Genomic DNA, 27,318 nt, shown 5'->3' with positions numbered 1-27,318 from the left:
CTTTCATTCTCCACTGATATTAAGAATTGTCCACTTATATTAGTGATTTATTCTCTTCTTCCTTGGCCTTCATTTTTCAGTGTGCTAAAATTAAGAATGCAAAATAACTGAATTAAAAATTATTTTCTAATATTCAGTGTATTTCCACTGTAGAAAGTCTAATCTCAAGTAATTTGTTCTAAATACAGTATTTTCTACTTATTTCAAACCTTTGAACACCTATCAGAAATATGAGGCGCTCTCTTCTAATTCTTCCATTTGTGACATCTTCTAACAACACTGAAGCAGCAATGGCAGTTGGAATAGTTTGGCCGTTCTGTGCTCCATTATATTGCTACAGAAAGACTACAATCAAGTGAATTAAATTTGTAAACGATGTGCAATTAATTTCAGTATCTTTAATAAAGCACACGTCATAGATGCAAATCTCAAAAAGAAAGGGACACCAAACAGGATCAGTAACAGCAGCGCTGCTCTGACGCTCGGTGCTCCTCATTTACAAAACTGAGCAGAAAACGTGAGTACGAATAGTTTGAGGCTGCGGTGAAAATGTGTGTAGTGCTACGCCAAGTTTAGTTCTTAAACATCTCGAAGTGAGCGTGGAAACGGACGTACTCAACATTTTTATGTGCTCTCACCATTTATACGTGAGGCCCCTGGTCTTATTTAACACTACAGTGAGGGGTCAGAATTTCTGAAGGCTATTGTGGTGGCCACGTTATCCACAAACAGCGCCCCCTACTGTCCCTATCTGTCCCTGCGCCTGTGCAGTGTATTCACCATATGTGAATTTTATAAAGCTGCTGTCAGAGACTTGTGGTTTGTAGGACCTCAACGTAAACCTGACAAATGAGCAGGACGGCCGTTTTAACTTTAATTTTGTCAGAGGAGTTCTGCTCAATTCATTTATTCATTCATTCAGTTCAGTTGGCTTTTTTTTTTTTTTTTAAGGACACATCTTTATTTATGAATAACTGGAAATGTCTTCAGGATTTCAAATGTTACCTTTCTGTCTAAATAAAGGTCTCTTCTGTTTTATTGGTTTCTTTACAATGTATTTAGTGCTGTGCATGTCTTAACTTTTAAGGTCTCACCCTGGTGGTCTCGATGCAAAGTCCTTGATCAGCAAATTGACTTTTTTTTTACTTTTTGGATGACCGTTTCCCATTGTCAGCTCCATATCAAATTTAAACAGAGATCTCATGTAAAAGGTTTAACAAAGCCCGGCTTGGAATTAAATTATTAATAAAATTAAGAAACTGAGAAGCTCACATCCTCTCCTATCTGTCACCCTGAAGGCTCCTGCAGTTTCAGCTCCACTTCTCTCAACCATTTTGTCATCTGTTTTTTCCCCAAGTTGACATGGCTGCCTTCTGCCCCGTTACTGTCGGTGTGAATGTCAGCTCCACCCTGGTGCCCTCGTGTCCATGTTATTGGGGTCTACATGAACTTCAGTGGTCCTCGTTCGTTTGCTGTTGGGTTTGTGTGTCTCCATTGCTCTCTGAGTGTGTCCTGTTAGTTTGCTTACAGGTGGGCTTTGTTTTATGTCACACTTTACTCACATCTTGTGTGCCGACTTTATGTGTTGGCTAGATTGGTTTGGCATGTCTAATGACAGAGCTCTGGACAAAATGCCCACAGAATGCACACAAGGCACTTGCCATGTTGACTCACACTGGTAAACCACCCAAGTGCCAACATCAAATGCTGGGTTAGTGATGCCAGCTCCAGTGAGTCCTCACTTCTCATTCCTGCCCAAGTTCTGTCAGTGTGAGGTCTGCCTGCTCTCTCCTTGTCCCTCTCAGTTCTTCTTATGTACTCTGGTTTTCCTCACACATTCATTAAAGACACACGGGCTCTGGGTGACTATGTGTGTGACTGGGTAAAGTGATGGACTGGCGTCCTTCCCTGGGTGTTTGCTGCCTTGTGCCCAGTGCTGATGAGATTGCAGTAAGCAGTTGTGGGCATTGCCCCTCATCCAGTATGTATGCTGTGGTCAGGGCCATCCCTAGGAGGGCCACATGCTTTATATCTGTAGTACTGCATTTATATACAGTTGGGCCGTGTGAGTGCTGAGGTGAGAGTCCAATGGGGAGACATGTGGGCGCTGCACACTCACGAGGAGGTCCTGACCAAAGACCAGTGATGCCAGTCTCACTCAGCCCTGACATATAAAGGACGGTGTGGCAGCAGGTGCACCAGCATGCCAGTCATAAGGAGGAGGACACCAGCGCTTTTTTACTTTCTCATATTTATTTTGTCCTTTATGTTTTTTTTTTGGTTTGCTTTTCTTTTGCCTTAACACAATGCAATTTAGGGTTTCTACAGCTGGGTCCTCAACACTTTATGATGTGCTTTCTTGGTTCAGTTTAACTATATTTACATTTCTACAAATCTTAATTCTAAGAAAAGTTAATGCAGTGTGTAAAGTGCTGTGATTGTTAAAGGTTCCCTTACCTTCCAAATGACAAGAATTTCAGTTTCTCCACAGCAAGAACCCCAAAATCTCAAAACCTGATTTGACTGAAATCTGGTGATGTTACAGAAAACATATTTTTTGTTAATAACGCTATAGGGAGTGAGACATTATATTGCACTGTGCCCCTTTTTCACCTCAGCGCTTTATTTATAAAATACACTTTTCTAATTTATTTGAATTTTAAGCCTTTTCTGAGGGGTCCAAAGGGGCTTTATGTAGTGTTGGCAGACCCTTAATGCACAATCTTCTGCACAGCTTTCTTTAAATGTACGTATCCATTAGCTAAACGCCAGCTCTTTTGGAGAGAGTGATGCTCGATGATGTTCTCCTTTGTTCATCAGGTCTTCCTGCGCTCACACACAGCAGTTTGTTATCATGGAAGCAGTAAGGACATTCAACTTGGCTGAGTGTGGGCTGTTCTGATCTTTAATCGGTGGGCACATTCAGGTGACGTGCCTAACTACATCCATGTGTGTCATGGAAACTGATTTGTAGTATTGCTGTATTTCTACTGGCAGGATTTATGGAATTTCAAACAGACTGCAGTTTTATGTGTATTTTGCAGACTGCCAGCAGATTTACAGATGGTTGACAAAACACCCCCATCCCGGCCATCCATCTGCTTGCTTTAAAGAGGGATGCCCCCATTCTCTGAAATTCTTGGCATAATAGAGTAGGACCACATACAGCGGATGAAAAACACCAAAAGACATATTTGAGTGAACAACAGTAACAAATACAAAAATGGTAAACATTTAATAATAATAATAATAATAATATATCCTCAAATTTCCCATTATTCCCACTGATTACCCATTTCAGTCCTAAAGAATACACGTTCATGTCAAATTGTGTCCTCCAATGACCATCAAAGAAAAGCCAAAGTCAGCAGAAAAAGCAGGAAGTGATGTGCGGCTGGAATGTTCTCCTCCTGGCCAACTGAGTATGTTCAAGAGTAAGCAGCGCCAGTGAACTGATAATCTTATTTTTTATTATTTATTATCTGAGTGATGCCTTTATCCAAGTGACTTATTCCATTTGAAATACAGTTTGTTCCTTTTTCTTTTCTTTTTCCAGATGAAGCACAAGCAAGTGAAGGCACAACTTCAGGGTCACACGCTGGTGTCAGTAGCAGGATTTGAAGCCACAACCTCAAGATCTGAAGTCCAGAGTCTTGTGTGTGTGTGAAATAAAAATCATAAAATAATTAAGTGCTTAAAAGTGTCCATTTTATTTTCAAGAAGACTTTCACAGTAAAAACAATGGGAAATGGATAATTTTTCATTTATTATTTTTCAGGAGAAGCATTTTTTAGGGTATGCGATGCATTAGATGATTAAATGTTATACGTGCACAGTACAACCTGGATGTTAAATATTTCACTGTCTCTGCACTTTGACTGTTCCAGGCTGCCTTAGCGATTTCCTGCTCTTTATCACTTTTGATTGATTTCCAGACAGCTGATAAATTTGCCTTGTCAGAAGTAAAGCTACCTGAGTATCAAAATCCCGACTTGACAGCCTCTCTCCTTCATTTGGATTTCTCGCACACTGATCACACTTCATTCACCTGCCCCAGCAACAGGAGACACCAGGCAGACATGGCGGTTGTAATTGAGATTCATGAGGGCCAAGGACTCGACCAGCACTTCCACCGTTCAACACACAGAGATGGCCCCAATAAATATTAAACTTACCTGACTGAAGTGCAAAGAGCCAAAGAGCCAAAGGAGCTTACGGACTGACTAGAACAAGGGTCCTCAATCACAGTCCTAGGGGGCTGCAGGTTTTTATTCCAACTTGTTTCCTAATCAGAAAGCAGTCCATGCTGATAATGAAACCTGGTATTGAACTATTTAGCTTGTTAATGCTTGAATTCATCCAAGAGCAAATTGAATTGCACTGTACAGTTTCCACATTATCCATGTGTTTTGTAGACCAGAAGAGATTTAAGCTTAACGGTCCTTCCAATTCCCCTCTCATTCATTTCTAAGCATTTTTTTATCGCAGATACTTCATAGTAAGCCCTTTATCTGGAGAGTTGCTGGTTTATTGGTTAGCTGCATCTCATTATTAATTAATATCTGATTAAGAAAACTGTGGTGGGCTGGCACCCTGCCCGGAGTTTGTTTCCTGCCTTGCGCCCTGTGTTGGCTGGGATTGGCTCCAGCAGACCCCCGTGACCCTGTAGTTAGGATATAGCGGGTTGGATGATGGGTGGATGGATGATTAAGAAAACAGGCCACAATTAAAAGTTAAATGCAGCTGCTAAAATCTAAAATAGGCAATTAAGGGTTCTGAATGGTAACAGGCAACAGAACTAAAATTAAGCCCAAAAAACGTATTGCTTTAGTAGTAAATAAAAGGGATCTAATTAAGAAATTGGTTAAAGTGAAAACCTGCAGCCACTGTGGACCTCCAGGAGTTATTGAGGACCTCTGATCTACAAAGTAACTAAAATTTGTCTTTGGTGAATAAAGACAGTAACAAGGCGAAGAGTTAAATACCTAATTTCATTATCAGGAAGAACGGAGTTCAAATTAGGATACTGGCTGGAATGAAAACTCATTGACACTGCGGCCCTCCAGGACCGTGATTGAGGACCCCTGGACTAGAGGAACAGAAAGCTGGCAGGACATGTGTATATGGGCTCACCTGTAAAGACAAGAACAGACTGAGAATTATCAGAGAGGGGACAGAAAGGGGAAAGACCACCTGCTCGTGTGCCACTTTCACTCAGCTACCTGCAGGTCTGCCATTTCTGTCTTAATGCACCTCACTTCTGCCTGTCACACAGTTTACATGTCTGCTTCATCAGTTTACTGTGACTTGCTGTGAGGGGATTTGTACTCCTGAGCACACTAAAGGTTTGGCTGTGACCTCAAGAAGGTTCACATTTGGTTATTTCAGCTGCCTTTTCTTTTTGTGTCCTCTGTCTCTTTAAGATTCAGGTGTGTTCCTCTTGGAGGGCTGCCATGTAAAAATGAAAGGGAAAGCAAAGAGCAGAGCAGCGGAGCTCAGGGTCTGTGCTGTGAAGGTTTGCTTTTATAAACCTACAGATAATACAAAGACAGTTTTAAAAAGATCTGCTCATCAGTGAATTCTGAAAAATACAATCTGTGATGGAAGAAAAACTAAGAAATAAGTAAAAGCAGGTAAGTGAAATGCAAGTTTGACTTTGTCATTGTAATTGAGCTTTGACGTCTGCTCATATTTCCTCCATTTGTTTTCAGTGTCCTCATGAAGGCCTTTTACACAGGATGTGTGCCATTTTGGGTGTTTTGTTAGCTTTATTCCTGTGATGTTACAGTCAATGAAGTGACCAGTAATGATAATTCTTTTTTCACTACTAAAAGCACTTAGCAATTGCAGGTTAAGGGCCTCACCCGAGGGCCCAACAGAGCAGAGTCCCTTTTGGGGTTCAAACCGGCAACCTTCCGATTGCCAGTGCAGATCTCTAGCCTCAGAGCCACCACTCCGCCTGTCAGCACAGTCTCATGTCTTCAGGCTTCTTCACATTTTTTTCTTCAGTATTTTTAGTGACAGCTCCACAGCACTGCTGAACACAGAGATGGCGACTGGGGAGACTTTGCTTCATTTCTTCTTATTGTAAAGTTGATTTTTAATGGCTATTTTGATATTCATGCAGTTCTTGTGTTACTCGGTCCTGGGACATTGTAGTGAATGCTTCAACCTCACAGATCTCTAACATCTTGAGTTTAAATTGAAGTGCAGTTTGTGTGTCCTCCTTGTGTTCCCTCAGGCTGCTCTCATTTTTCTCTAACGCTCAGGTTAATGTCGGTCTCTGATTCTAATGGTGCCATGTGGGTGTATCAGGTGGCAGGCGTGGTGGTGCACCGTTAGTCAGGTCTGCAAGCATTTTATATCAGCAGATGTGAATGTAATGGACGGGGATTTGAGCAACTGACAGGCAGAACTTATGAGGTGTCCTTGTATTTATACATGACATATAAATAAGAGTATATTTGAATTAAGTTTAGATATAAAAACGCTAAACACACCATTTATAAATAACAGTAAAGTTCATCAATACATTAATGCAGGCTCTGCTTCCTCCATCTTATTTTATCAGTACAGAAGCTTCCTGGTTTAAAATTGTTTAATTGTGTAGGATGACAAGATGGTCCCTGGTACCCAATAGGCCCAAATGAAAGACAACTTACCATTTATTTGTACAAAACAGAAAACTCTTTAAACTCAAATTACTCAGCATGTGTTTTGCCAGAAGTAAATGACTCTGGCACTCCAGGGCCCTCATGTATAACTCTGTGCGTAGAATTCACACTAAACAGACACTATACAGACAAAAGCGGAATTATGCATGCGCACAAAAAAATCCAGATTCACAAAATCATGCGTAAGCCAACTTCCACACACTTCTGCTACATAAATCCTGGTCAGCCTGATGCCCCACCCTGACTCCTCCCAGAAATATGCAAATCAATATAATCAGCCCCTTTTGTTCAGTGTTTAGTTAAAAGACAATGGAAAAAGCACGTGAAAAAAGAATTTCAGCGAATGCAAAGTGGAGTCAAATAAAAATGGGGAGGGAGGGCAGGCTAGGCAAAGCATGGTGAGCATGTTGATCCCTTGGCCCCAGGAAGTGGTGAGTTGGTGGTTGGGGGGTGCTCTAACGCCGGCAGCGGGTTCCGCCAACCATCTTCTCCCCCTGGCCCTTCCCTGCCGACCTGAAGCCGGTCGCATCGCACTGGGTGGCAATCCCGTGCCCTACCCCACGCAGCCACCCCCAGGGGGATGGGGATGAAAGGGGCAGAGGAATCCACCGACACCAGGACAGCCGACTCAGGTGGCCCGCTGGGTTGAATCCTCCTGTTTACTTCTCGGTGGGTTTGTGCCCTCTTAAACTCTCTCTTCACCCCTTTGGAGTCATCACAGCCTCGGGCCAGAGCCAAATGGACATCTGGTCATGTATCACATTGTGACCAAATGTGTGCCCACTGTCCCTGGCTGTCTTCTGGTCATGTAACAGAGGATAAGAGAAGGAGATGTGAGGATGTTTGGAGTTAAGTTTAGAGTTAAAGTTTTGGTTGTGGTTGTGGTTGTGCCTGGTCAGGCAATGGGGTAGGATGGAGGGGTGGGAGATAAAGTGAAGGGGGACAAAAGGCTTGGCTTGAAGGATGACTTTCAATAGATCACAGTGGGGGAGCTGCTCTGCTACGTAAAAACACTACAACCCAGAATCAGGTCATCTACGAATGATTTAGCACCGGGTTCCCCACAAATGTGCGGTGCGAATCAGGAAGAGGGAACGGCTGGTCATCCAGGCCACTCCCCGGACTCCTCACCGGTCTGCCACCACGGGGAGGGTGACCTCTGCCTATCCCTGGCCCACAAAGGCTCTGCAGCACTAGGGTATCATTTAAGAGGGATTCTGACTTAGAGGTGTTCAATCATAATCCCACAGATGGTAGCTTCGCACCATTGACTCCTCAACCAAGCACATGCACCAAATTTCTCAACCTGCGGTTCCTCTCGTACTGAGCAGGATTGCTATTGTGACAACGCTATCATCAGTACGGTAAAACTAACCAGTCTCACAACAGTCTAAACCCAGCTCACGTTCATTGGTAATGGGTGAACAATCCAACGGTTGGTGAATTGTGCTTCACAATGATAGGAAGAGTCGACATCGAAGGATCAAACAGCGACCCCACCACAAGCCAGTTATCCCTATGGTAACTTTTCTGACACTTCCTGCTTGAAACCCAAAAAGCCAGAAGGATCGTGAGACCCCGCTTTGAAAATCAAGATCAAGTAAGCTTTTGCATTCTGCTCCACGGGAGGTTTCTGGCCTCCATGAACTCGCCTTAGCACACCTGCTTTATGGTGTGACAGGTGTACCGGCCCAGACAAGCTACCCACCTGCCGCTCTCCCCGGAGTGTGTCGCGCCCGCAAGTGGCTTGGGTGCTCCCCCTCCTGCCTCACTGGGTGAGTGAAAAAATGATGAGTACTGGTATTTCACCTGTGGCGTCCCATAGCCCTGGGCGAGCCAGGGGCCTCCCACTTATTCTACGCCTCTGTCTCTTCACAGTGCCAGACTAGAGTCAAGCTCAACAGGGTCTGACTCTACAAGCCCGTTTCCTTGACTGTGGTTTCACTAGATAAGGTATGGACAGTTAGAATTTTGTTCATCCCTTCATGCGAGTTTTAACGTTGCTCGTCAACCGTGCCCCTCAGTTCGACCTTCTCACCCATCGACCTTGTCCAGATTGTCATCTTAGTGACGCATGGCATGCACCCCTTATGGCCAAGGAAGTACACGCTGACTTGGTATGGCTTGGGGGATGTAATCTTTATGAGATTTGATACCACTGACACCTGTTGTGGTACTAATTCCTGGCCCAAACCTCTGAATGTTATGGATATTATTATTGTCTAATTGTAGAAATGGGAGCATGTTGACAAGCAGATAATACCATCCTATACTGCTGGCACGGCGCGACTCAGTGATGATTATGAAATACCCGATTGGTCAGCAAGTTCACATTGAAAAGCTCCTGTGGTTAAAAACCGGAGATTGGACAGAACTTGCAGAGAAGCAGGTAGAGCACAATTCCTCACAGCCTGCCTTTGTAAAGCCAGTGCCAGTTCAGCACACAGCGCCAAGAGGAGAGCTCTGGGAAAGCGAAATCAGTATAGAAGCCAGACATCATCATCTGTAAATATGCACTCTCTGCTAATTCTTCCATTTGTGATGTCTTCTAACAATGCTAAAGCAGCTTTGGTAGTTGGAACAGTTTGGCTATTCTGTGCACCATTATATCCAGCAGGCAGTGCACAGATTTCAGACGAGAAGCAACAGGCCTCTTACCTGAATAGTTTATAGTCTCTCCTGTAGACTACTTTATATGAACCAATAACAAATAATAACAAATCCACAAAAATTGCATAAACCATTATTGAAGGTCCAACTATTGAGCCAAAGTTTTAAAACCAGAGACAAAACCACACAGCACAACACAACACAGGAACAGAAGGAGACCACCGAGGAGCAACACTGAGAAATATCAGCTAAGACTGAGGCTCAACTCAGCACTTTTATTGTGTAGACAGTGAAGGCCATCATCAGCAGGACACCTCAGTAACTGGTGGTATTTTGGCAGCCAGAGGAGGGGGCACAATTAAGAACAGCCATCGACAAATAAAGAAAACATCACTGGAAAGAAACCAAAACTAAAAGCAGGGTGGAGGAGCAGCTCAGACAAGATGGCCATGTTCAAATTATTGTATTTTTATTTTTATATTCCCACTGGCAATGGGATTATTGGGATTATTCCCATTGGCAATGATTTGCAAATTCATAAAGTTCAAATAAAATATAATCTTATATTTACAAAATGAAATACATAATGGGACTCAGTGATTTTAATTCAAGATGAGTGCCATCCAGTTCAGTGAGATGTAGGTTTCTGGCTACATAGCCATTGCTGTGGTCCTCCCCTGTTAATTATCTGAGCAGGCCTGTGTCTAATATGAAGAGTCTCCAAGTCTGGAGTGAAGGGCTGTTGTCCTACCATGTTACTTAAAGAGATTCTCCATTTCAGTGTTTGTCCACAATGGTCAGGTAAGTGAAAAAGGAAAACCAGCGCCCATGTAGAGGTCCATCTCAGGAGAGCACCAGGGACAACTCAATGGAGTCTGATGATTTTGACTATATGGTCTGCTTGACATTCTTTAAAGCCTGTGAGCAAATGCTGGACAAAGTCCTGTTGGGCAGCAGAGTGTGCTGTTTATGGTAATGAGCTGACATCAGCGTGCCCAGTCTCAGGTGTTGGTGACTTTCATGCCAGTCACAGTCAGTTGTATACAGGACGTGTGCATTTTGAGAAAACTCTGATCTAATATACTAAGGAATTCTGTGCATTTCACTTGTAGACATACAGTAAGTAAACAGACATGAAGGGCAGCACTGTGTGTCCATGGGATGGCACCATCTTGTCTGCTTCATGAGAGTGTCTGCCTCATCTCTGAGGACGTCAGAATCATTTCTTACTGTCTGGACAAACCAAACTTTGATTCTTTTGCAGTCATGAAGGTCCAGAAGGGATGGAGCTGCATTGTATTCTTTCTACTCCACATGACACACGTCGCCTGGACACGTATGTGTTTGTATTATTTGTTGATCTTGTTTTATATAGCCTTTTGTCTTTAAATATAACTTTTTTTTATTTTAACCAGTGGATTTTTTTTTTGTAATTCTAATTTGTTCTTTGTATTTCACCTTAAATCCTAAACCTAATGTTGAATTGTGACAGATATGTTTGCGTCTAATCTGAGCATCAGACAAGTTAATGGAAAGAGTGTAGCTGAGAATTTGGGCATAATATCAAAAACTAGAAGTGATCTTGATATCAGTATGGGACTGAAACAGACGAGAGTACAGCGTTTAGTCTTCATCTCCACACTACGGGATTTGTCTTCATTGACTCAGATGGACTTTTTCTGAATACTTTAACACTCACTACAGCATTTTGTGGTTTCTTTTCAGAGAGGTTTCAAGTTGTAGGACCATCTTCTTCTGTCCTTGTTCATGTTGGTGAAGATGTCACCCTACCAGCCTCACTCTCACCAGTTATTAGTGCTCAGAGGTTTGAAGTCAGGTGGTTTCGAGACAACTTTGACTCTCCAGTACTTTTGTACCAGAATCACCAAATCAAACCTGAGCGTCAGATGCAGGCCTATAACGGAAGGGCAGCACTTTTCACAGAAGAACTCCAGAATGGAAACGTGTCTCTGAGACTCCAGGATGTCCGTGTTTCTGATGGTGGTCTCTACACATGTTTTGTGGACTCTGGACTGTGGAATGACGAACTTCACATCACTCTGAAAGTTGAAGGTGATTTTCTTCTTTTCTCTTGTTACTCCATGTCCCCTCTATTGGCAGTGACATGGTTCAGTAATGTACCAGAAGCCATTTAGCATTTCTAATTTTGCTATTCTTGAGACTTTGATAATCCACAGATACATTATTGTTCTGTTGTACTGATGGCCCTCTAGCCTGTTGTCAAATTTCCTCATGTAATATTTTAGCCACTGTTGTTACATTGGTGTAAATTCCTTGGTGTTAACCCTGAGATTGGGGTCTTATTTCTATGTAAATATGGTTAAACTCAAGTCAGACTTAGGGTGACGCACAATGATTCGCTTTCCAATGTTAAGCCTACATAACTCTCAGGACAGTGTTCTGCTGTCATCTAGTGGATGAAATAACATCATCTTGCAAAAAAATCAGCAACATTTCTGTGCATTTTGCCACTAACTTGAAGTTATCTTATATAACTTGAAGTTATCTAATCAATATTCATGAGTGGGGTGGAGACTTCAACCAAAAGACATAATTTCATGTAAATAAGAAGTTGTGAAGACAGCTTTAGAACAAACTGAAAATGAACCATTGCTTGAATCGAGTGATAGTGATGACGATGTGAATTGGTCAGCAGACCTTAACACGGACAGTCCAGTCAATATGGCATCAATACATCATCTGCGCTGCCAATGGTGGACCCTTTGCTTGAGCAAGGTTACTATATAATAATGACTGAGAATTTCTGTACCTCCACCTGAACTGATCAAGATTTAACTTCAAAGGAAAATGCTTATGACACTGAATGACCAAATCACCATGATATGCCGTGTGAGTGTGTGAATTGATAGCCTGGTGTAGTAGCTGATTGATATCAAGTAGAAGGACAGAAAGATGTTTGCCTCCTAATTACTGTTTACAATTCCGCAACTATCAATGTTCATGTCAGGAGAAATGTGGAAGTCACTAAGCCAATAACATAATGAATGGTGTCGATCGTGCAGGTCAGACACTGACTTTCTACCCTCTCATGTATAAGCAATAGAAAAAATATTACAAAAAACCTTCTTGAACAGGGCCTACAGCCATTTGTGACTGTTTTAAAAACATGTCACCTGAAGGACGTGTACTAAATCTGCAACGTGCAGCAGTGGACACTCGACAGGCCTTTCCTACTGTGACATTTTGGAATTTACACGTTTCACATACACATAATAACACTTTTAGCTTCTTGTACTTGTGCTAAACATGACATTAAGGAGGTTGCATTTATTTCTTGCATAATATTTTTATATTATGATTTAATTCCATTTTGGCTTTGCATCTTTGTATTATGAATTTCTTTTTTTATTTTGTTACATTGCTATGCAGTGTTTTTTGTTCTTTGTCCTGTTTTCCTTGTATGGAGCCAAATTAGGTGGGCCCACCTAATGGTGCAGCTGGAGGACTGGTAGATCCATCAAGTCTTTAAGGAGCAGCTGAAGTTCTGACTTTATTGTTTGTGGCTTATTCTTGATTCTCATTTCATTTCTTTTGTTCTCCTTTTGATTTTCTAGTTTTGAGCCCCGGTTCTTGAGTCAGGTGCTCTCATTGGATGTTGTCTGGATTGGTTTGCTTTAAATTTTGATTCTAGACAAAGCCTCTTTCTGCTCTGTTGTTCCTGCCCTGCCTTTTGTGGTTCCTTTTTTGATTTAAAACATTTTTTTATCCATAAACTACATTGTTTAGTTTTGTATATTTGAGGTTTCACTGTTTTACTTCCAGCATCTCTCCTGAGCCTCATATTGCGTTTCCGGAGTGCTTTTCTTGTTTTTAAATCAGTGTGGACTAATCTTTGACTCTGACTATAAGATCCTGATTTTAATTCTGAAATTACTAGCTGTAGGCATCAGAGGTAACCTACACAACTGCATTCAAGTCAGTAAACCAGCAGAAGACAAAGAGTATAGATAACAGGAGAATGGGGTGTTCAGTGGAGTCCCTCAGGGTCTGTCCTGGACCCCTACGTCTTATAATTGATATTAATGACAGATTCTGGTGTAGTTAGTGAACTTGTGAAACACACAAGTTGGTTGGATAGCCGAAATTGCGGAGTTAGCAAAACAACACTAAAAGAGTTGGGTGAACACTTGGAAAATTCAAGTTAATGTAGAAAAGTGAAAGTGTTACACATGGACAAAAGGAGCATCAATTATAAACAGAAGATGGGAAACACTGAGCTACAGGAAGAGACCTGTACTGACATAACATGGGAAACAACAGAAAGGGGGAAAAGAGAGAAAGGACCAGGAAATGAAATGGAACTTGAAAAAGAAAGCAGAGGTTTAAACAATAAAATCAGGCCTACCTGACATTAAGGTCAAACGTTTAACAGAATTCAAAATAAAAAAAAAAATAGTGTGCAGAAAAAACTGCAGAGTAAGTCGGACCCTGAGGTGCACACAATGCCCGCTTACATAGCGTCACACTTGTGATGCCTAAAATGTGCCTGATACAACACAATGTCGCTACGTAGAACTCCCTTAAGAAAGAAGAGCAACTATTTAGAGTATTTGTGATTTACAACACAAGAAATCACCCTTTGTTTGAGTAGCAATCAGGGTGAAGGGGATGTAAGTTTGAGCTGTGAGTCCAAGAGTCAACAAGGATCTGCAATCTTCTAACCTTAGTTTTTTTTTTTTACTGTCTTATATTTGTGATACTTGCTTGATATGGATATGGGTGAGTCGATGTTTCATTTTGGAATAATAATGTCTAGCGTAACTCTGCCCTGACTATGATCCCTGCACAAACCCTGGTCATTTGACTCGTATTCAAGAAGATTGCAGACACTTGTTGACTCTTGGAATCACAGTTCAAACTTACGTCCCCTTCACCCTGAACGCTACTAAAACCAAGGGTGATTTTTCACAAACAGAGGGGAAAGCAGTTTTCAATGACAGCTGTCCTATGTCACCTGGACTACCTAAAAGAAAGAATAAACCTCACAGTTTTAGTAAAATTTTAATCCTTGTGCTAACGCCTATAATAGATATAATGTAACTATTCACTAAAACATTTTCCATCCTGATTGGCCTAACGTGTCCAAAGCCTAATCCTCATCAGCCCTGTAGTGTACAGGTTCCTATAACCTCCTATAACCGTTCTTATTTTCAGGGGCTCATAACTGATGTAAAATGGAAGGCTATTACCAAGCGTTCACAGAATTTCTAAAACTTTGTATTATACAAAGCGCCCTGAGTACCAAAGTGTTTATAACCTGTTGATGAAAATGCTGTTTTAAATTAAAGCCTGAACAAGATAACTGTTTTCTAATCATCATATAAAATACTTAGTAAATAAAGAGACTAAATACAATTTATAACAAAAATGGAACACTGGTGGACGGCTGAATAACCAAGGAAATCTAATTTAGCTTGAAATGCCGCAGAGTGTTTTACAAATAAAACCCTACAACCTAAATCTACAAAGAGGAAGGCCCAATTGCAGTGGTGAGATGGATCCAAAGCTGACATATTGGTTGAATTGGTAAATTCAGAGCAGATTTTTGCATAATATGGTAGAGTTACTACTTACTACTGTCAAAGAAACATTTTCAAAGGACTGCTCAAACTTACAAATGTAGGGATAATAGTTAAAAACCTAAAGAGAATAATGAGTGGAGTGTACACAAAATGTTCTGATCCACCAAAAAATAAGGTTTACTGAACAATGCACAAGATGGAAAAAGGTGGTACCAGATTTAAAAAGAAAGTGAAATCCTGATCCTCAATAGACCCTGACTAGTACCATTTTAATATATTGGATACGCTGTGCCTGGTGAAATGGCTTAAAACATCCCGCAGTAACACACGCACTCAATCCTCGACTGAAGAAGCATCGCAGCACCGTAAAAAACTCAGCGATAAAAAAATTACTATTCAAAAGAAAAAAAATCCTTTTAAATCAGAAAGGAGGGTTTCTTAGTGCCCTATTAAGTGCAGCCATACAACAAATGGCTAAATTGCAACAGAAAGCCCCGGCTTCCAGTGACCTTTTAAACGCTATGGAAAGTGAACTGGATAAACAAATGAAATTCATACTTGAACATGGTGACTTGAGCGCCGATGCAAAAGTAAAACTTTATGCGACCATCTTGCAAAGATACCTTAACTTTGTGAAAAAGCAAATAAAGAAACCGGCACAACAGTGACACGGAATTCGCTTTTCTTCTCCAAGTACAGTTAGAAAAATTTATGGATAAAAACTTTTTAAAATCTAAAGACGTAAATAAAAAGAGACAGCATAGTCGAGACAAAAACTAATTGATTGGAATGTCCGTTTCGGTAACAGAAAAAACTAATATTGCTTGCTTCAGTAATATGAACATTATATTTGTACCTTAATCATCATATAGATAGATAGATAGATAGATAGAAAACATTGTTCTAATAAGATATTGAAGACGCAACGTTTTGTCTTTCTGAAATATTTGGAGTCATCTTTCAGTATTAACGCCAAGCTGTGTAATGGAACGGTCTGAACACTTATTTATATAAATTGAAAACAGCAATATTTTTTTAAAGCAGACTTTATAATAAGGAGAGTGATTTATTTTAGCAAATGTGTGCCCTTTGACCCGTTTTAAGACCGCTTTACATTTACAACCGGAAGATATGAACTTATGTTAAAGACCTGTACGTGTGACCCTGTTTCTTGTGTCAGCCGCCCAATTACGCATATCAGCAAAAGAAAAGCTAATCTTACATAGAGTATTTCACACAATGCTTGAGCAGGGCACACAGCTGTGTGCTGCTGATGGGAGTCAACCCTTCTGACCTGCCGCATTGAAAGAGAAGATGAGTCTCCACCTGTTATTGAAGGAGCTGAAAGAATGATCACAGTTTTCATGGAGTGGTGAAGATTGATTAAACTGCCTTGTTCTACCACCAGAATGGCTGAGTGGCGTTGGACTTAAGATCCAATGGGTGAATGCCCATGTGGGTTCAATCCCCACTTCTGGTAGATTGCTACTCAAGTGTGCCCATTCACTCTGTGTCTGGGTACAGCTCTAACCTTTAGAAAGTTAAGTGAAATGCTTCCGCAATGTGGATTCTTAGCTCAGAAAATACATACATAACTGTACTTGATTATTTAAAATGTGATGTATTTAATAGAAAAGGGTTTGTTTTAGATAGATTTTTTTATATGTGATTTAAAAGGGAATTGCTGTATACTATTTACCTCTGTGTGATTTTTAAAAGGCTTATATCAAACTAGTTATCTCGTGCTTTACACACAGTACCTAAAATCCTTTACCTTCAAAAGTTAAAAACCACAAAACGTGCGTCTGTTTTCTCAGCGAAGGAGCCCACAGCAGGGGGGTGGGCACACGTAGGGCCTGCCCGATTTAAGCTACAGGAACGTGCCTGCTCTCTCTCTCTCTCTCTCTACAAACTGAGCCAGAGCCTGTCAACTTACCTTTCTGTGAGATGGTGAAGGCTGATTCGTTCGAACTGTGGTTTACAGAGATCAATTAAAAGTGGTTTAGATTGAAAAGGTTTTCCTTTTTTACAAATTATAAAGAAAAGGTTAGATAGATAGATATTTTAATCTCGTGATAATATTAAAATAATAGATAGAGGTAGGGACATGCTCCAGCACAGGATATGCAGGAGCGGCTATAAGGAAGACCTGGCTGGCTGGGTATGAGCAGTAACATCTCTGGACATGTCGATCAGGCCTTGGGTTCATGGCAAGGTCGTTGTTTTCATATAAAGAGCCTCAGGAGAAGGAGCAGGGAGGGGGGTGCCAGCTAACAAACAGGTGTTGACAGACCAGGGGAAATGCAGAGGCAGCATCCATCAAACTGCTCTTGACACAAACCCTGAACCAATCAGGCAGGAGAGGTGGGATTAAGGTAGGGTCTGGGTGGGATCAACACCCATCAAACTGCTCTTAAAACAAACTCTGAACCAATCAGTCAGGTGGGGTGGGATTAAGGTGGGCGGGATCAACACCCATCAAACTGCTCTTGACACAAACCCTGATCCAATCAGGTGGGTGGGGTGGGATTAAGGTGGGGCTGGGCAGGGGTTAGGGGCACATTGGAATTCACCAATCACAGGAGAGGTGGCGGGGCGCATCATTTAAATCCACCAATCAGAGGAAAGGGGGCCAGTTATTAGCCATCAAGTCATCAGTCATCTTTGATTGACATTTTGACAGAAACACCCTGCCTTAATACTACTTTGGATTACTTCATTACATGAGCTAGCTGTCATTTCCCAGTTTCTCTGTTTTCTTGTGTTACTCCAGAAGTTACAAACTGGTTATGCTACATGAATACCTACATGAGGAGAGCATGTATATGTGTTAGACCAAATAATTTTTTTCTTTTTTGCTGTTAAATATTTGGTTCATTTTAAATATGGTGTTAGCACTAATGTAGAAAGCAGGATTAGGATTTATGGAAATGGTGTTAATTCCACTCCAGAAAAACAGGATTTAGCCAAACCTGTTGTTTCTGGAACAGATTAAGCCAGAATTGTGTGATCCATGAGGCCAAAGATGCGATAACTCGCTGATCCTGCTCTTTGGAACGGGATCAGGATTTGCCTCTTCAAGAAAGAAATATTTGACAAAATCCAGCACAATTATGAAGTGGCAAGAAATGTGCTGAAATGAACCTGCAAAAGAGCAGCTTTAATTTGAAGGATTAATGCTTTGGGGACTCAGCAGAGAATCCAGTCATAAGATCAAAGTTCATAAATTTAAAAGCAGAAAAAAACAACAAAATGATGAAAATGTTGTACCACTTCCTGAATGAGCAATTAATAAAGAAGCACAACTCCTTCACTAAATTCTGTTCAGTGAAACATAATGAGACCCTGATTGGACATTCTGGCAGGCCCAGAGGAGTGTCTGCACGAACATCATCATTCTACATCTGAGGCTTTATTATGTCTGAGCAGCTTTCTAAAACGCAACGTGTTCAGAGTAAACACATCGTGGCTTTGAACTCCTATTGATGCCAATCACAGACATTTCTCTCTATGCCACACATATCGGCAAAGTGATCTTGTTACAGGCCTCAGGCCTAGGGGAACTTATTCCAGTTACAAGCCACTGTTCCTACAGGGTGTAGCCACAGCAGGATGGTGCCAAAACCTTTAAATAAGCCAGCAGTGGTCAGAAATCTCTGACCATATTTCTCTTTATTCCGAATAGCCCAGAGGTGTATAACTGCTTCAGGCTCTGCCTAGATCAACATGACAATTGGTTAAACAATGGTACATACTAATTTCCTTTGCTTAACAATAGTGGAAACACATTTTCATTGGTTAAACAATAGTATTGTTGCCAACCCAGCCACAGGGGATGCACAAACTAGTGTGGTTCTTCATGCCAGTCCCAAGCCCAGACAAATGGGGAGGGTTATGTCAGGAAAGGCATCTGGTGGAAAATTTTGCCAAATCAATATGCGGACAACAATACAAATTCCCATACTAGATCGGTTGAGCTCTGAGTTAACAATGACCGCCACCAGTACTGTTAACCAACGGGGGCTGGTGCAAATTGGGCTACTGTTGGCCGAAGAAGGAGAAGAAGAGGGGGGAGATGTGTCTGAAGGCACACATCTGGAGAGGAGGAAAGTAAAGAGAGTGGAACTGAGGGTAGGAACTTTGAATGTTGGCAGTATGACTGGTAAGGGGAGAGAGTTATATGATGGAGAGAAGGAAGGTTGATATATTGTGCGTGCAAGAGACTAAATGGAAGGGGAGTAAGGCCAGGTGGATCGGAGGTGGGTTCAAATTGTTCTATCATGGTGTGGATAGGAGGAGAAATGGGGTAGGAGTTATTCTGAAGGAACAGTATTTCATGATGAATGTTGTTAGTGCATATGCCCTGCAAGTTGGGTGTGCGATTAATGAGAAAAAAGATTTTTGGAGTGAGTTGGATGAAGTGATGAACAGTGTACCCAAAGGACAGAAAGTGGTGATTGGAGCGGATTTCAATGGGCATGTTGGTGAAGGGAACAGAGGAGATGAGGAGGTGATCGGTAGGTATGGGTAGGTATGGTGTTAAAGAGAGGAATGAAGAAGATCAGAGAATAGTGGATTTTGCCAAAAAGATGGACATGGGTGTGGTTAATACGTATTTTAAGAAGAGGGAGGAACAGAGGGTTATGTACAAGAGTGGAGGAAGATGCACACAGGTAGATGACATCCTATGCAGAAGAGTCAATCTGAAGGAGATTGATGACTGCAAAGTGGTGACAGGGGAAAATGTAGTTAAGCAGCATAGGATGGTGGTCTGTAGGATGACGCTGGAGATCAAGAAGAGGAAGAGAGTGAGGGTAGAGCCAAGGATCAGATGGTGGAAGTTGAAAAAGAAAGACTGCAAGGTTGAGTTTAGGGAAAAGGTGAGACAGGCACTGGGTGGCAGTGAAGAGTTACCAGACAGTTGGGCAACTACAGCAGATGTAGTAAGGGTGAGAGCAAGAAGGGTGCTTGGCGTAACATCTGGACAAAGGAAAGAGGAAAAGGAAACCTTTTGGTGGAATGGGAAAGTAATGGAGAGTATACAGAGGATGAGGATGGCGATGAAGAAGTGGGATAGTCAGATGCGGAAAGTAGACAAGAGTACAAGGAGATAAGGCGCAAGGTGAAGAGAAAGGTGGTGAAGGCTAAAGAAAAGGCATATGATGAGTTGTATGAGAGGTTGAACACTAAGGAGGGAGAAAAGGAGCTGTGGGCTAGACAGAGGGACCGTGCTGGGAAAGATGTGCAGCAGGTTAGAGTGATAAAGGATAAAGATGGAAACGTACTCACAAGCGAGGAGAGTGTGTTGAGCAGATGGAAAGAGTACTTTGTGAGGCTGATGAATGAAGATAATTAGAGGGAGAGAAGGTTGGATGATGTGGAGATAGTGAATCAGGAAGTGCAATGGATTAGCAGGGAAGAAGTAAGGACAGCGATGAAGAGGATGAAGAATGGAAAGGTGGTTGGTCCAGATGACATACCTGTGGAAGCATGGAGGTGTTTAGGAGAGATGGCAGTGGAGTTTTTAACCAGATTGTTTAATGGAATCTTGTAAAGTGAGAGGATGCCTGAGGAGTGGAGAAGAAGTGCGCTATTTAAGAATAAGGGGGATGTGCAGGACTGTAGTAACTACAGGGGATAAAATTGATGAGCCACAGCATGAAGTTATGGGAAAGAGTAGTGGAAGATCAATTAAGAAGTGAGGTGATGATTAGTCAGCAGCAGTGTTGTTTCATGCCAAAAAAGAGCACCACAGATGCAATATTTGCTCTGAGGATGTTGATGGAGAAGTATAGAGAAGGCCAGAAGGAGTTTTATTGCGTCTTTGTGGATCTGGAGAAAGCATATGACAGGGTGCCTCGAGATTAACACTAGAATTACCAGAGCCTATGAAAAAACTTGTAGATCCGGCCCACCTTAAATCAGTTCGCACCTCTCCACCAACGTCTTTTGTCTTCTAAATGTGCTGATAAAGACAAGCTGCAAGCAGCCGGCTATTCCATCCCCCCACCGACTTAGAACGTGCACCAACTTCTCCCAGCTTATGCCTTTGATTGATTATCTGGGAGTGAAGTGGAGTTTTAGAGTGGAAATAATAGATCGTTATTTGGAACACACGCATTTCATGTGTGTTCCGTTTCTACAGTAATCTGTGTAAACACATTTTTAAAACAGAAACGTTTTTTAAATTTTAGTAGTAAATGACAAAATGTAGGCATAAACTATATAATGTATGAAGCCTGAAGTCCAAAGATCAAATAAACACTTTCACAAAAGGTTCAAGGAAAAGACAACAGCTTCTGTGGCGTAGCAGTAATAAAAAAAGCTGTGTTACCATATGACATTGACACACATTTGCTATGACTGCCTAAGTAGCTTAACGGTATCAGCTGCTGACTGGGAATCAAAAGGTCATGAGTTCGATCTCGCACAAGTCCATTTTGAGAAATATTATTTTATTTATTTTAGAATAAATACATTTGATTCCAGTCTGTAACAACCGGTGTAATTTATGATACTTGTAAAGGTTAGCTGTTTTTTTTTTATTTTCTCAGCCGCGTTCACAATCCCAACTCCCCAAACCCCCGAATTTAACACTGCTGTTTTCACATAGACGCACTAAAACAGAGGTAAACTGAAAACATGACGACAATTCTACATTGGATCAAGAATGCACTTTTGCCATCGCTGTACTTTGTATATGTACAGATGGAGCCATGTCAAATAGCCGCGGCCGTGTGAATGGCGTGCGAACGGTGTACGGATGCCCTATGCACGCCGTGATCCCCCCCTCCCTCTACTGACAGAAGGCGTGTCAAGATTTCACAGTAAACACGCCCATTCATGCCCTATTTATTCATTTACCTGGTTCCACCACTAGATGGTGCTTTGTTCTCAAGAACACGTTAACACACACCAGCAATTTAGCTGCGCTGAGTTGCAATCACGTGATTTTAACAACCCACCCCCTCCCCCGCCGAACTGACGCTACCAAACTGCACTACAGAGATTAAGATGGCGGCTTAACACTAGAATTACCAGAGCCTACGAAAAAACTCGTAAATCCGTCCCACCTTAAATCGCTTCTTAAATCCCTTCACACCTCTCCGCCAGCGTCCTTTGTCTTCTAAATGTGCTGATAAAGAGAAGCTAGAAGCAGCCGGCTATTCCATCCCCCCACCAATTTAGAACGTGCACGAACTTCTCCAAGCCCATGCCTTGATTGAGTATCTGGGAGTGAAGTGGAGTTTTAGAGTGGAAATAATTGATCGTTATTTGGAACACACGCATTTCATGTCTGTTCCGTTTCTACAGTAATCTGTGTAAACACATTGTTAAAACAGAAACGTTTTTTATATTCTAGTAGTAGATGACAAAATGTAGACATAAACTATATAATGTATGAAGCCTGAAGTCCAAATATCAAAGAAATATTTTCACAAAAGGTACACATGTAAGACAACAATTGCGCTTTTATTCAAAAAATATAGCTGCAGAAAAAAAAGCCGCCTTAACATGTGACATTGACACCCAATAATTACGACCGCCTCCGTGGCACAATACATTCGGCTACTGACTGGGAATCAAAAGGTCGCGAGTTCGATTCTGCAGTATTCCGTTTTGAGAAGTAAACTGCTCTTAGTCTTACTATTTTAGAATAAAAGCATACATTTGATTTCAGTCTGTAACAGCCGGTGTAATTTATGATCCTTATAAAGGTTAGCTTTTTTTTTTTTTTTAAATTCACTTTTCATTCTCTCAGTCGCGTTCAGAATCAATCCATACAACCCCATCTGACACGGCTGTTTTCACATAAAGACGCGCTATAGCTCTGCAGTGTACCACGATGCATACTAACGCCCACCAAAAAAAGGCTTTTATTCAAGTGCACTTTTTCCATTGCCTTTTCCAGTAAGAAGCAATGTACACACTTCTCTCTATGCTGTGGTTTCTATTACACACCTGAAAGAAAGAGACAATACATGTGAAAACATCATCGCATTAATGCAATATTATTTGAAAATGAACAGCGCCACATCTGAGAATTCCATGTAATTTGCAGCTCTATTCACAGTAATTCCCAGTTATGTCCACCACTCACACCCACGCCCACAACCATACAGAACTGATCCCACATCAGAGAATTTCCAGTTCCTGCATAAATTCACACCCGATCTGACGCTGTTCGTTTTCAAATAATATTGCATTAGTGCGATGATATTTTCACATGTATTGTCTCTTTCTTTCAGGTGTGTAATAGAAACCACAGCATAGAGAGAAGTGTGTACACTGCTTCTTACAGGAAAAGGCGATGGAAAAAGTGCACTTGAATAAAAGTGCACTTTTGTTATACTTTTACACCAATATATGTTCCTGTGTTTGAACGACACGGCAGATGGGGAGTGTCTGATGTTTGCATATAGCGCCGAAGTTACTGCTCTTTACCATTCTCTCCTCTGCATGTCATGGAGTACAAAAGAAACAGCATACAGCAACATGCGGGGACTGGCAGGAACACTCAATAAAACGGAATAAAAAGAAAATCAAGTGACGGTGAGATACGAAGAAGGCAGCTTCGCTAGCGTCTGTGTGTCAGAACCGGGTGGGGGGGCGTTAGTATGCATCGTGGTACACTGCAGGGCTATAGCGCATCTTTATGTGAAAACAGCCGTCTCAGATAGGGTTGTATGGATTGATTCTGAACGCGACTGAGAGAATGAAAAGTGAATTAAAAAAAAACAAAAAAACAAAGTTAACCTTTATAAGGATCATAAATTACACCGGCTGTTACAGACTGAAATCAAATGAATGCGCAGCTCCGCTTTGCTCTTCGGTGTGTGTGTGTTTTTTAGGTTACTAGGGGTGCATTCTTAAATTCAGTCTGTCTGAATCTTTATAAACGCCAAGTTGGAAAATAATGTTTGAGAAAATGACAACAACAATTAAAATCTTGATCATTTACGTCCGTGCTATTTCGTGTTTAAGTGACCCAAAATATTTTTCTTAATTTTCTTAGAACTTCATTAAAAGACAAACTTAGGAGGAGTGGAATGTGAGAAATCTCAACGGAGAATGTACTGACTTCTCCTTATTACTGACTGTTAGATGGTGCTAAAATGTTTTTTTTCGTCCTGCTGGCGCGCAAATGTGTTTGTGTTAAAGCCAGCTCAGACAAACCTGACGAATGGCGGAGCGCGCACACACACACACACACCGTGGCACTTTAACCGTTAGTGCTTCAACGTTAAACGAAGCCCCATAAACTTGATCCTGAACAGCCACGGACTGACTTATAATAGTTGATTGTTTTTATATTTATGTTTTTGTATATATTTTTAAATGTTCAAATGAACGTTTCAGAGTATATAATTTGTTGTGTCATCTGTTTACAGTGTTGGCTGATTTTGTGATTGAGACCCATGGGTTACATTGAAATGTTTTTTATTATTAGTAGTAAGCCAGGCTTTAACCGTGGACAAATCACAATATAAGCCCTCTCTCGCACACGCGCTCTCTCTCTCTCTTTCTTGCACACACACACACACACACACACACACACACAAATATATGAAATTGCGTAAAACCAAATGAAACTATGGCAAAAATAAATAAGCAGTGAAAAATACAGTAGTATCCTGTAGGTGATTCCTGTCCTGCGATAACAGGCGCTAACCCTCTGGAACTGTTTAGTTATGTTAGTATTGTTTTCAAGTGTAAATGTTTATGGGGATTTAATCTGTCTCTGCTGCCGCATCTATTCGCAGTTGTGATAAGTGATTAATAGCCCATCAGATCTTTGATGGGGGAACGTTATGCTGGTTAAATGACTAAAGAAATACTGATCCGTATGGACAGATATTTGTTCCAGATATTATGCGCCATTAATTGATTTGTTATGCCATTTTTGACTATCAGCGAAAAAAACATCAGCGAAAACATCAAAAATATAACAAACCCAAACCCAAGCAGAAGTTACATTTAAGCTTTACTTTGCAGCAAAATATTATCTACCAGTGTATTGAACGGAAATAGATAAAATACACCGTAATGTTAAATACTGTACATAGCCTGCACTTGTATTCCGTACCTACTGTACAACGACCGGTATAGATAAATTGCAGATGTTACCATGTCTTTAAGGATTGTTAACCCAGATAGCACACACACGTCACGGAGACGTCTATGCAACGTCATCTTTTTCATCTGGCAGATGTCTGGCAGAGGGCGTTTGTTCAAAACGAACACGATGTTTACCAGATGTTACGCTCTTTAGCAGACGTCTCCGCGACGTACCTGTGCTATCTGGGAAGGATGTCGTAAAAAATATTGCAATAAGTAGTTTTATTAATTCATTATTTAATAATAAATAGCATAATCATCATGGGTTGTGTATTGAGTGATTTAACAAATCTGTTTTATTAATCGGTTTGTTGTTGTTTTTTTTACCACGTCATCTATTTATGAAACTATGTTGACAATACAAGAACTGCCTATACAGTATATTAAAGATACGGTATAGGGCTTCTGGACACTGCAGTTAACTGAAGCAGTCAATGCTCCATCTGGCGGGATTATACAGCATTGCAACCATCTTTTTAGAAAGCGCATGGGGGCGTTTATGGGGCGGGGCATCGTTAACTGCGTCATCGCGGGGGATCACATTCCGTGCACGGATCGTGCATGGTCCTGTCATGGTCCTGTCATGGACCTGTCATGCTCCAGGCGGCTGTTTGACGTGGCTCCCACTGTACATGGGAAGCTCTGTACTCGTGACTTTACACAATAGGAAGTAAGTTAATAAATAAAGGTAAATAGGTAACAAAGGACAGTGCATGTGCCCAAAACATTAACATTTATATGTTACTTACATCAAAGCCAGATCTAATGTTATTTACCGACATGGGCATGCTCAAAAAATACATGTGTAATGCCACAAAAAGTGCACACAGACACTTCAGTTCACAAGCATTGGTACAAGAATGCAGTCACAAGTAGACTGCAGAGCTATAGCGCGTCTTTATGTGAAAAGAGCAGAGAATGAAACTGATTTAAAAAAAAAAACAAAGCTAACCTTTACAAGTATCATACATTTACACCGGCTATTACAGACTGAAATCAAATGTATGTTTTTATTGTTAAAATAGTAAGAATAAGAGCAGTTCACTTCTCAAAACGGAGTCGTGCGGGATCGAACTTGTGACCGTTAGATTCCCAGTCAGCAGCTGATACCGTTGCACCACAGAGGCAGTTGTATTAAATTCATGTCAATGTCGCATGCTAACGTGGCTTTTTTTTCTGTAGTTATGTTTTTGAATAAAAGCGCACTTGTTCTGTTATATTTGTACCTTTTGTGAAAGTGTTTGTTTGATATCTGGACGTCTCCCAAAATAAACGTTTTGAGTAGTGAGCTGTTCTTATTGTTACTATTATACAATAAAAGCATACATTTGATTTGAGTCTGTAACATCCGCTGTAAATGTACAGTACTTGTCAAAGTTAGCGTCTTTTTTTTAGTTTTACTAGTTGTAATTTATTTACTTATCTTCCTACAGCACAAAATCACAAGTATACTGCAGACCTTCCTCTGTTTGATCGTCAAGGGCATGCTCACAAGTTACATGTGTAATACCACGAAAAATACCTGCTGACACTTCAGTACGCGAGCAATGGTACGAGAATGCAGTTAGACTTTTTTTGGGCACATACACCACGCTCTTGTTTAGATCTGAACTGTGTATTGTTGGCAAGCTCTGTAAGATGTGCTTTTTCTTTGAAGGACAGGTGATTGGCAGGATGATGCCGGTGCAGCTGCATTGTTCTTATATGTGAGTGGACATTTCTCGCAGTTCTTGACACGGTTTTCAAATAAAGAGGGGGCGTAACAAAACAAGTTTGTATCATGTCTTTATTTGAAAACGGCGTCAGATCGAAAGGGGGGTTTGTGTCTGGAAGCTTGAACGTGAATCAGACAGTAAAACTGGGGGCTGCACTGAATAAGCTCCAGTTTTATTCTCTCAGCTCTAACAACCTCACCACCACCTCTCCTGATCTGACTCTAAGTAAAACTGCTGTTTTCAAATAAAGACATGCTATAATAGAGGTGAACTCAGATCGGAGAAAACAGAAGCCCTCCCCGTAAGAAACATCATCCTGCCAATCAACTGTCCTTCAAAAAAACAGCATGACTTACAGAGCTCGCCAACGCTACACCGTCCAGATCTAAACACTAGCGTGGCGTATGTGCCCTAAAAAGTCTAACTGCATTCTTGTACCATTGCTCCCGTACTAAATTGTCAGCAGGTATTTTTTGTGGCATTACACGTGTAATTTGTGAACATGCCCTTGACAATCAAACAGAGAAAGATCTAACTGTAAAATGATTTTGATAAATGTTTATGCACCTAATGTTGATGATAAGGAATTTATACAAAATTTATTTGCATCCATTCCCAATCTGAACACTCATAAAG

At 41.1% G+C, this 27,318-nt stretch overlaps 1 protein-coding gene across 1 annotated transcript in view; it reads left to right on the top strand.

Annotated features, from left to right (window-relative positions):
- The first annotated feature begins 5,469 nt into the window (after positions 1-5,469).
- Positions 5,470-27,318, top strand: part of LOC120520794 (butyrophilin subfamily 2 member A2-like) — a 95,177-nt gene continuing 73,328 nt past the window's right edge. The window contains exons 1-3 of the mRNA XM_039742877.1: positions 5,470-5,633; positions 10,549-10,620; positions 11,010-11,357. Of these exons, the coding sequence (XP_039598811.1) occupies positions 10,551-10,620; positions 11,010-11,357 (418 nt within the window). The 5' untranslated portion in view covers positions 5,470-5,633; positions 10,549-10,550. The remainder of the gene's footprint in view (positions 5,634-10,548; positions 10,621-11,009; positions 11,358-27,318) is intronic.

Source organism: Polypterus senegalus, unplaced genomic scaffold (assembly GCF_016835505.1).
Source record: "Polypterus senegalus isolate Bchr_013 unplaced genomic scaffold, ASM1683550v1 scaffold_5160, whole genome shotgun sequence".
In the NCBI taxonomy this organism is placed as follows: domain Eukaryota; kingdom Metazoa; phylum Chordata; class Cladistia; order Polypteriformes; family Polypteridae; genus Polypterus; species Polypterus senegalus.
The sequence above is the reverse complement of the archived record's forward strand: the minus strand, read 5'-3'. Positions and strand labels throughout refer to the sequence as shown.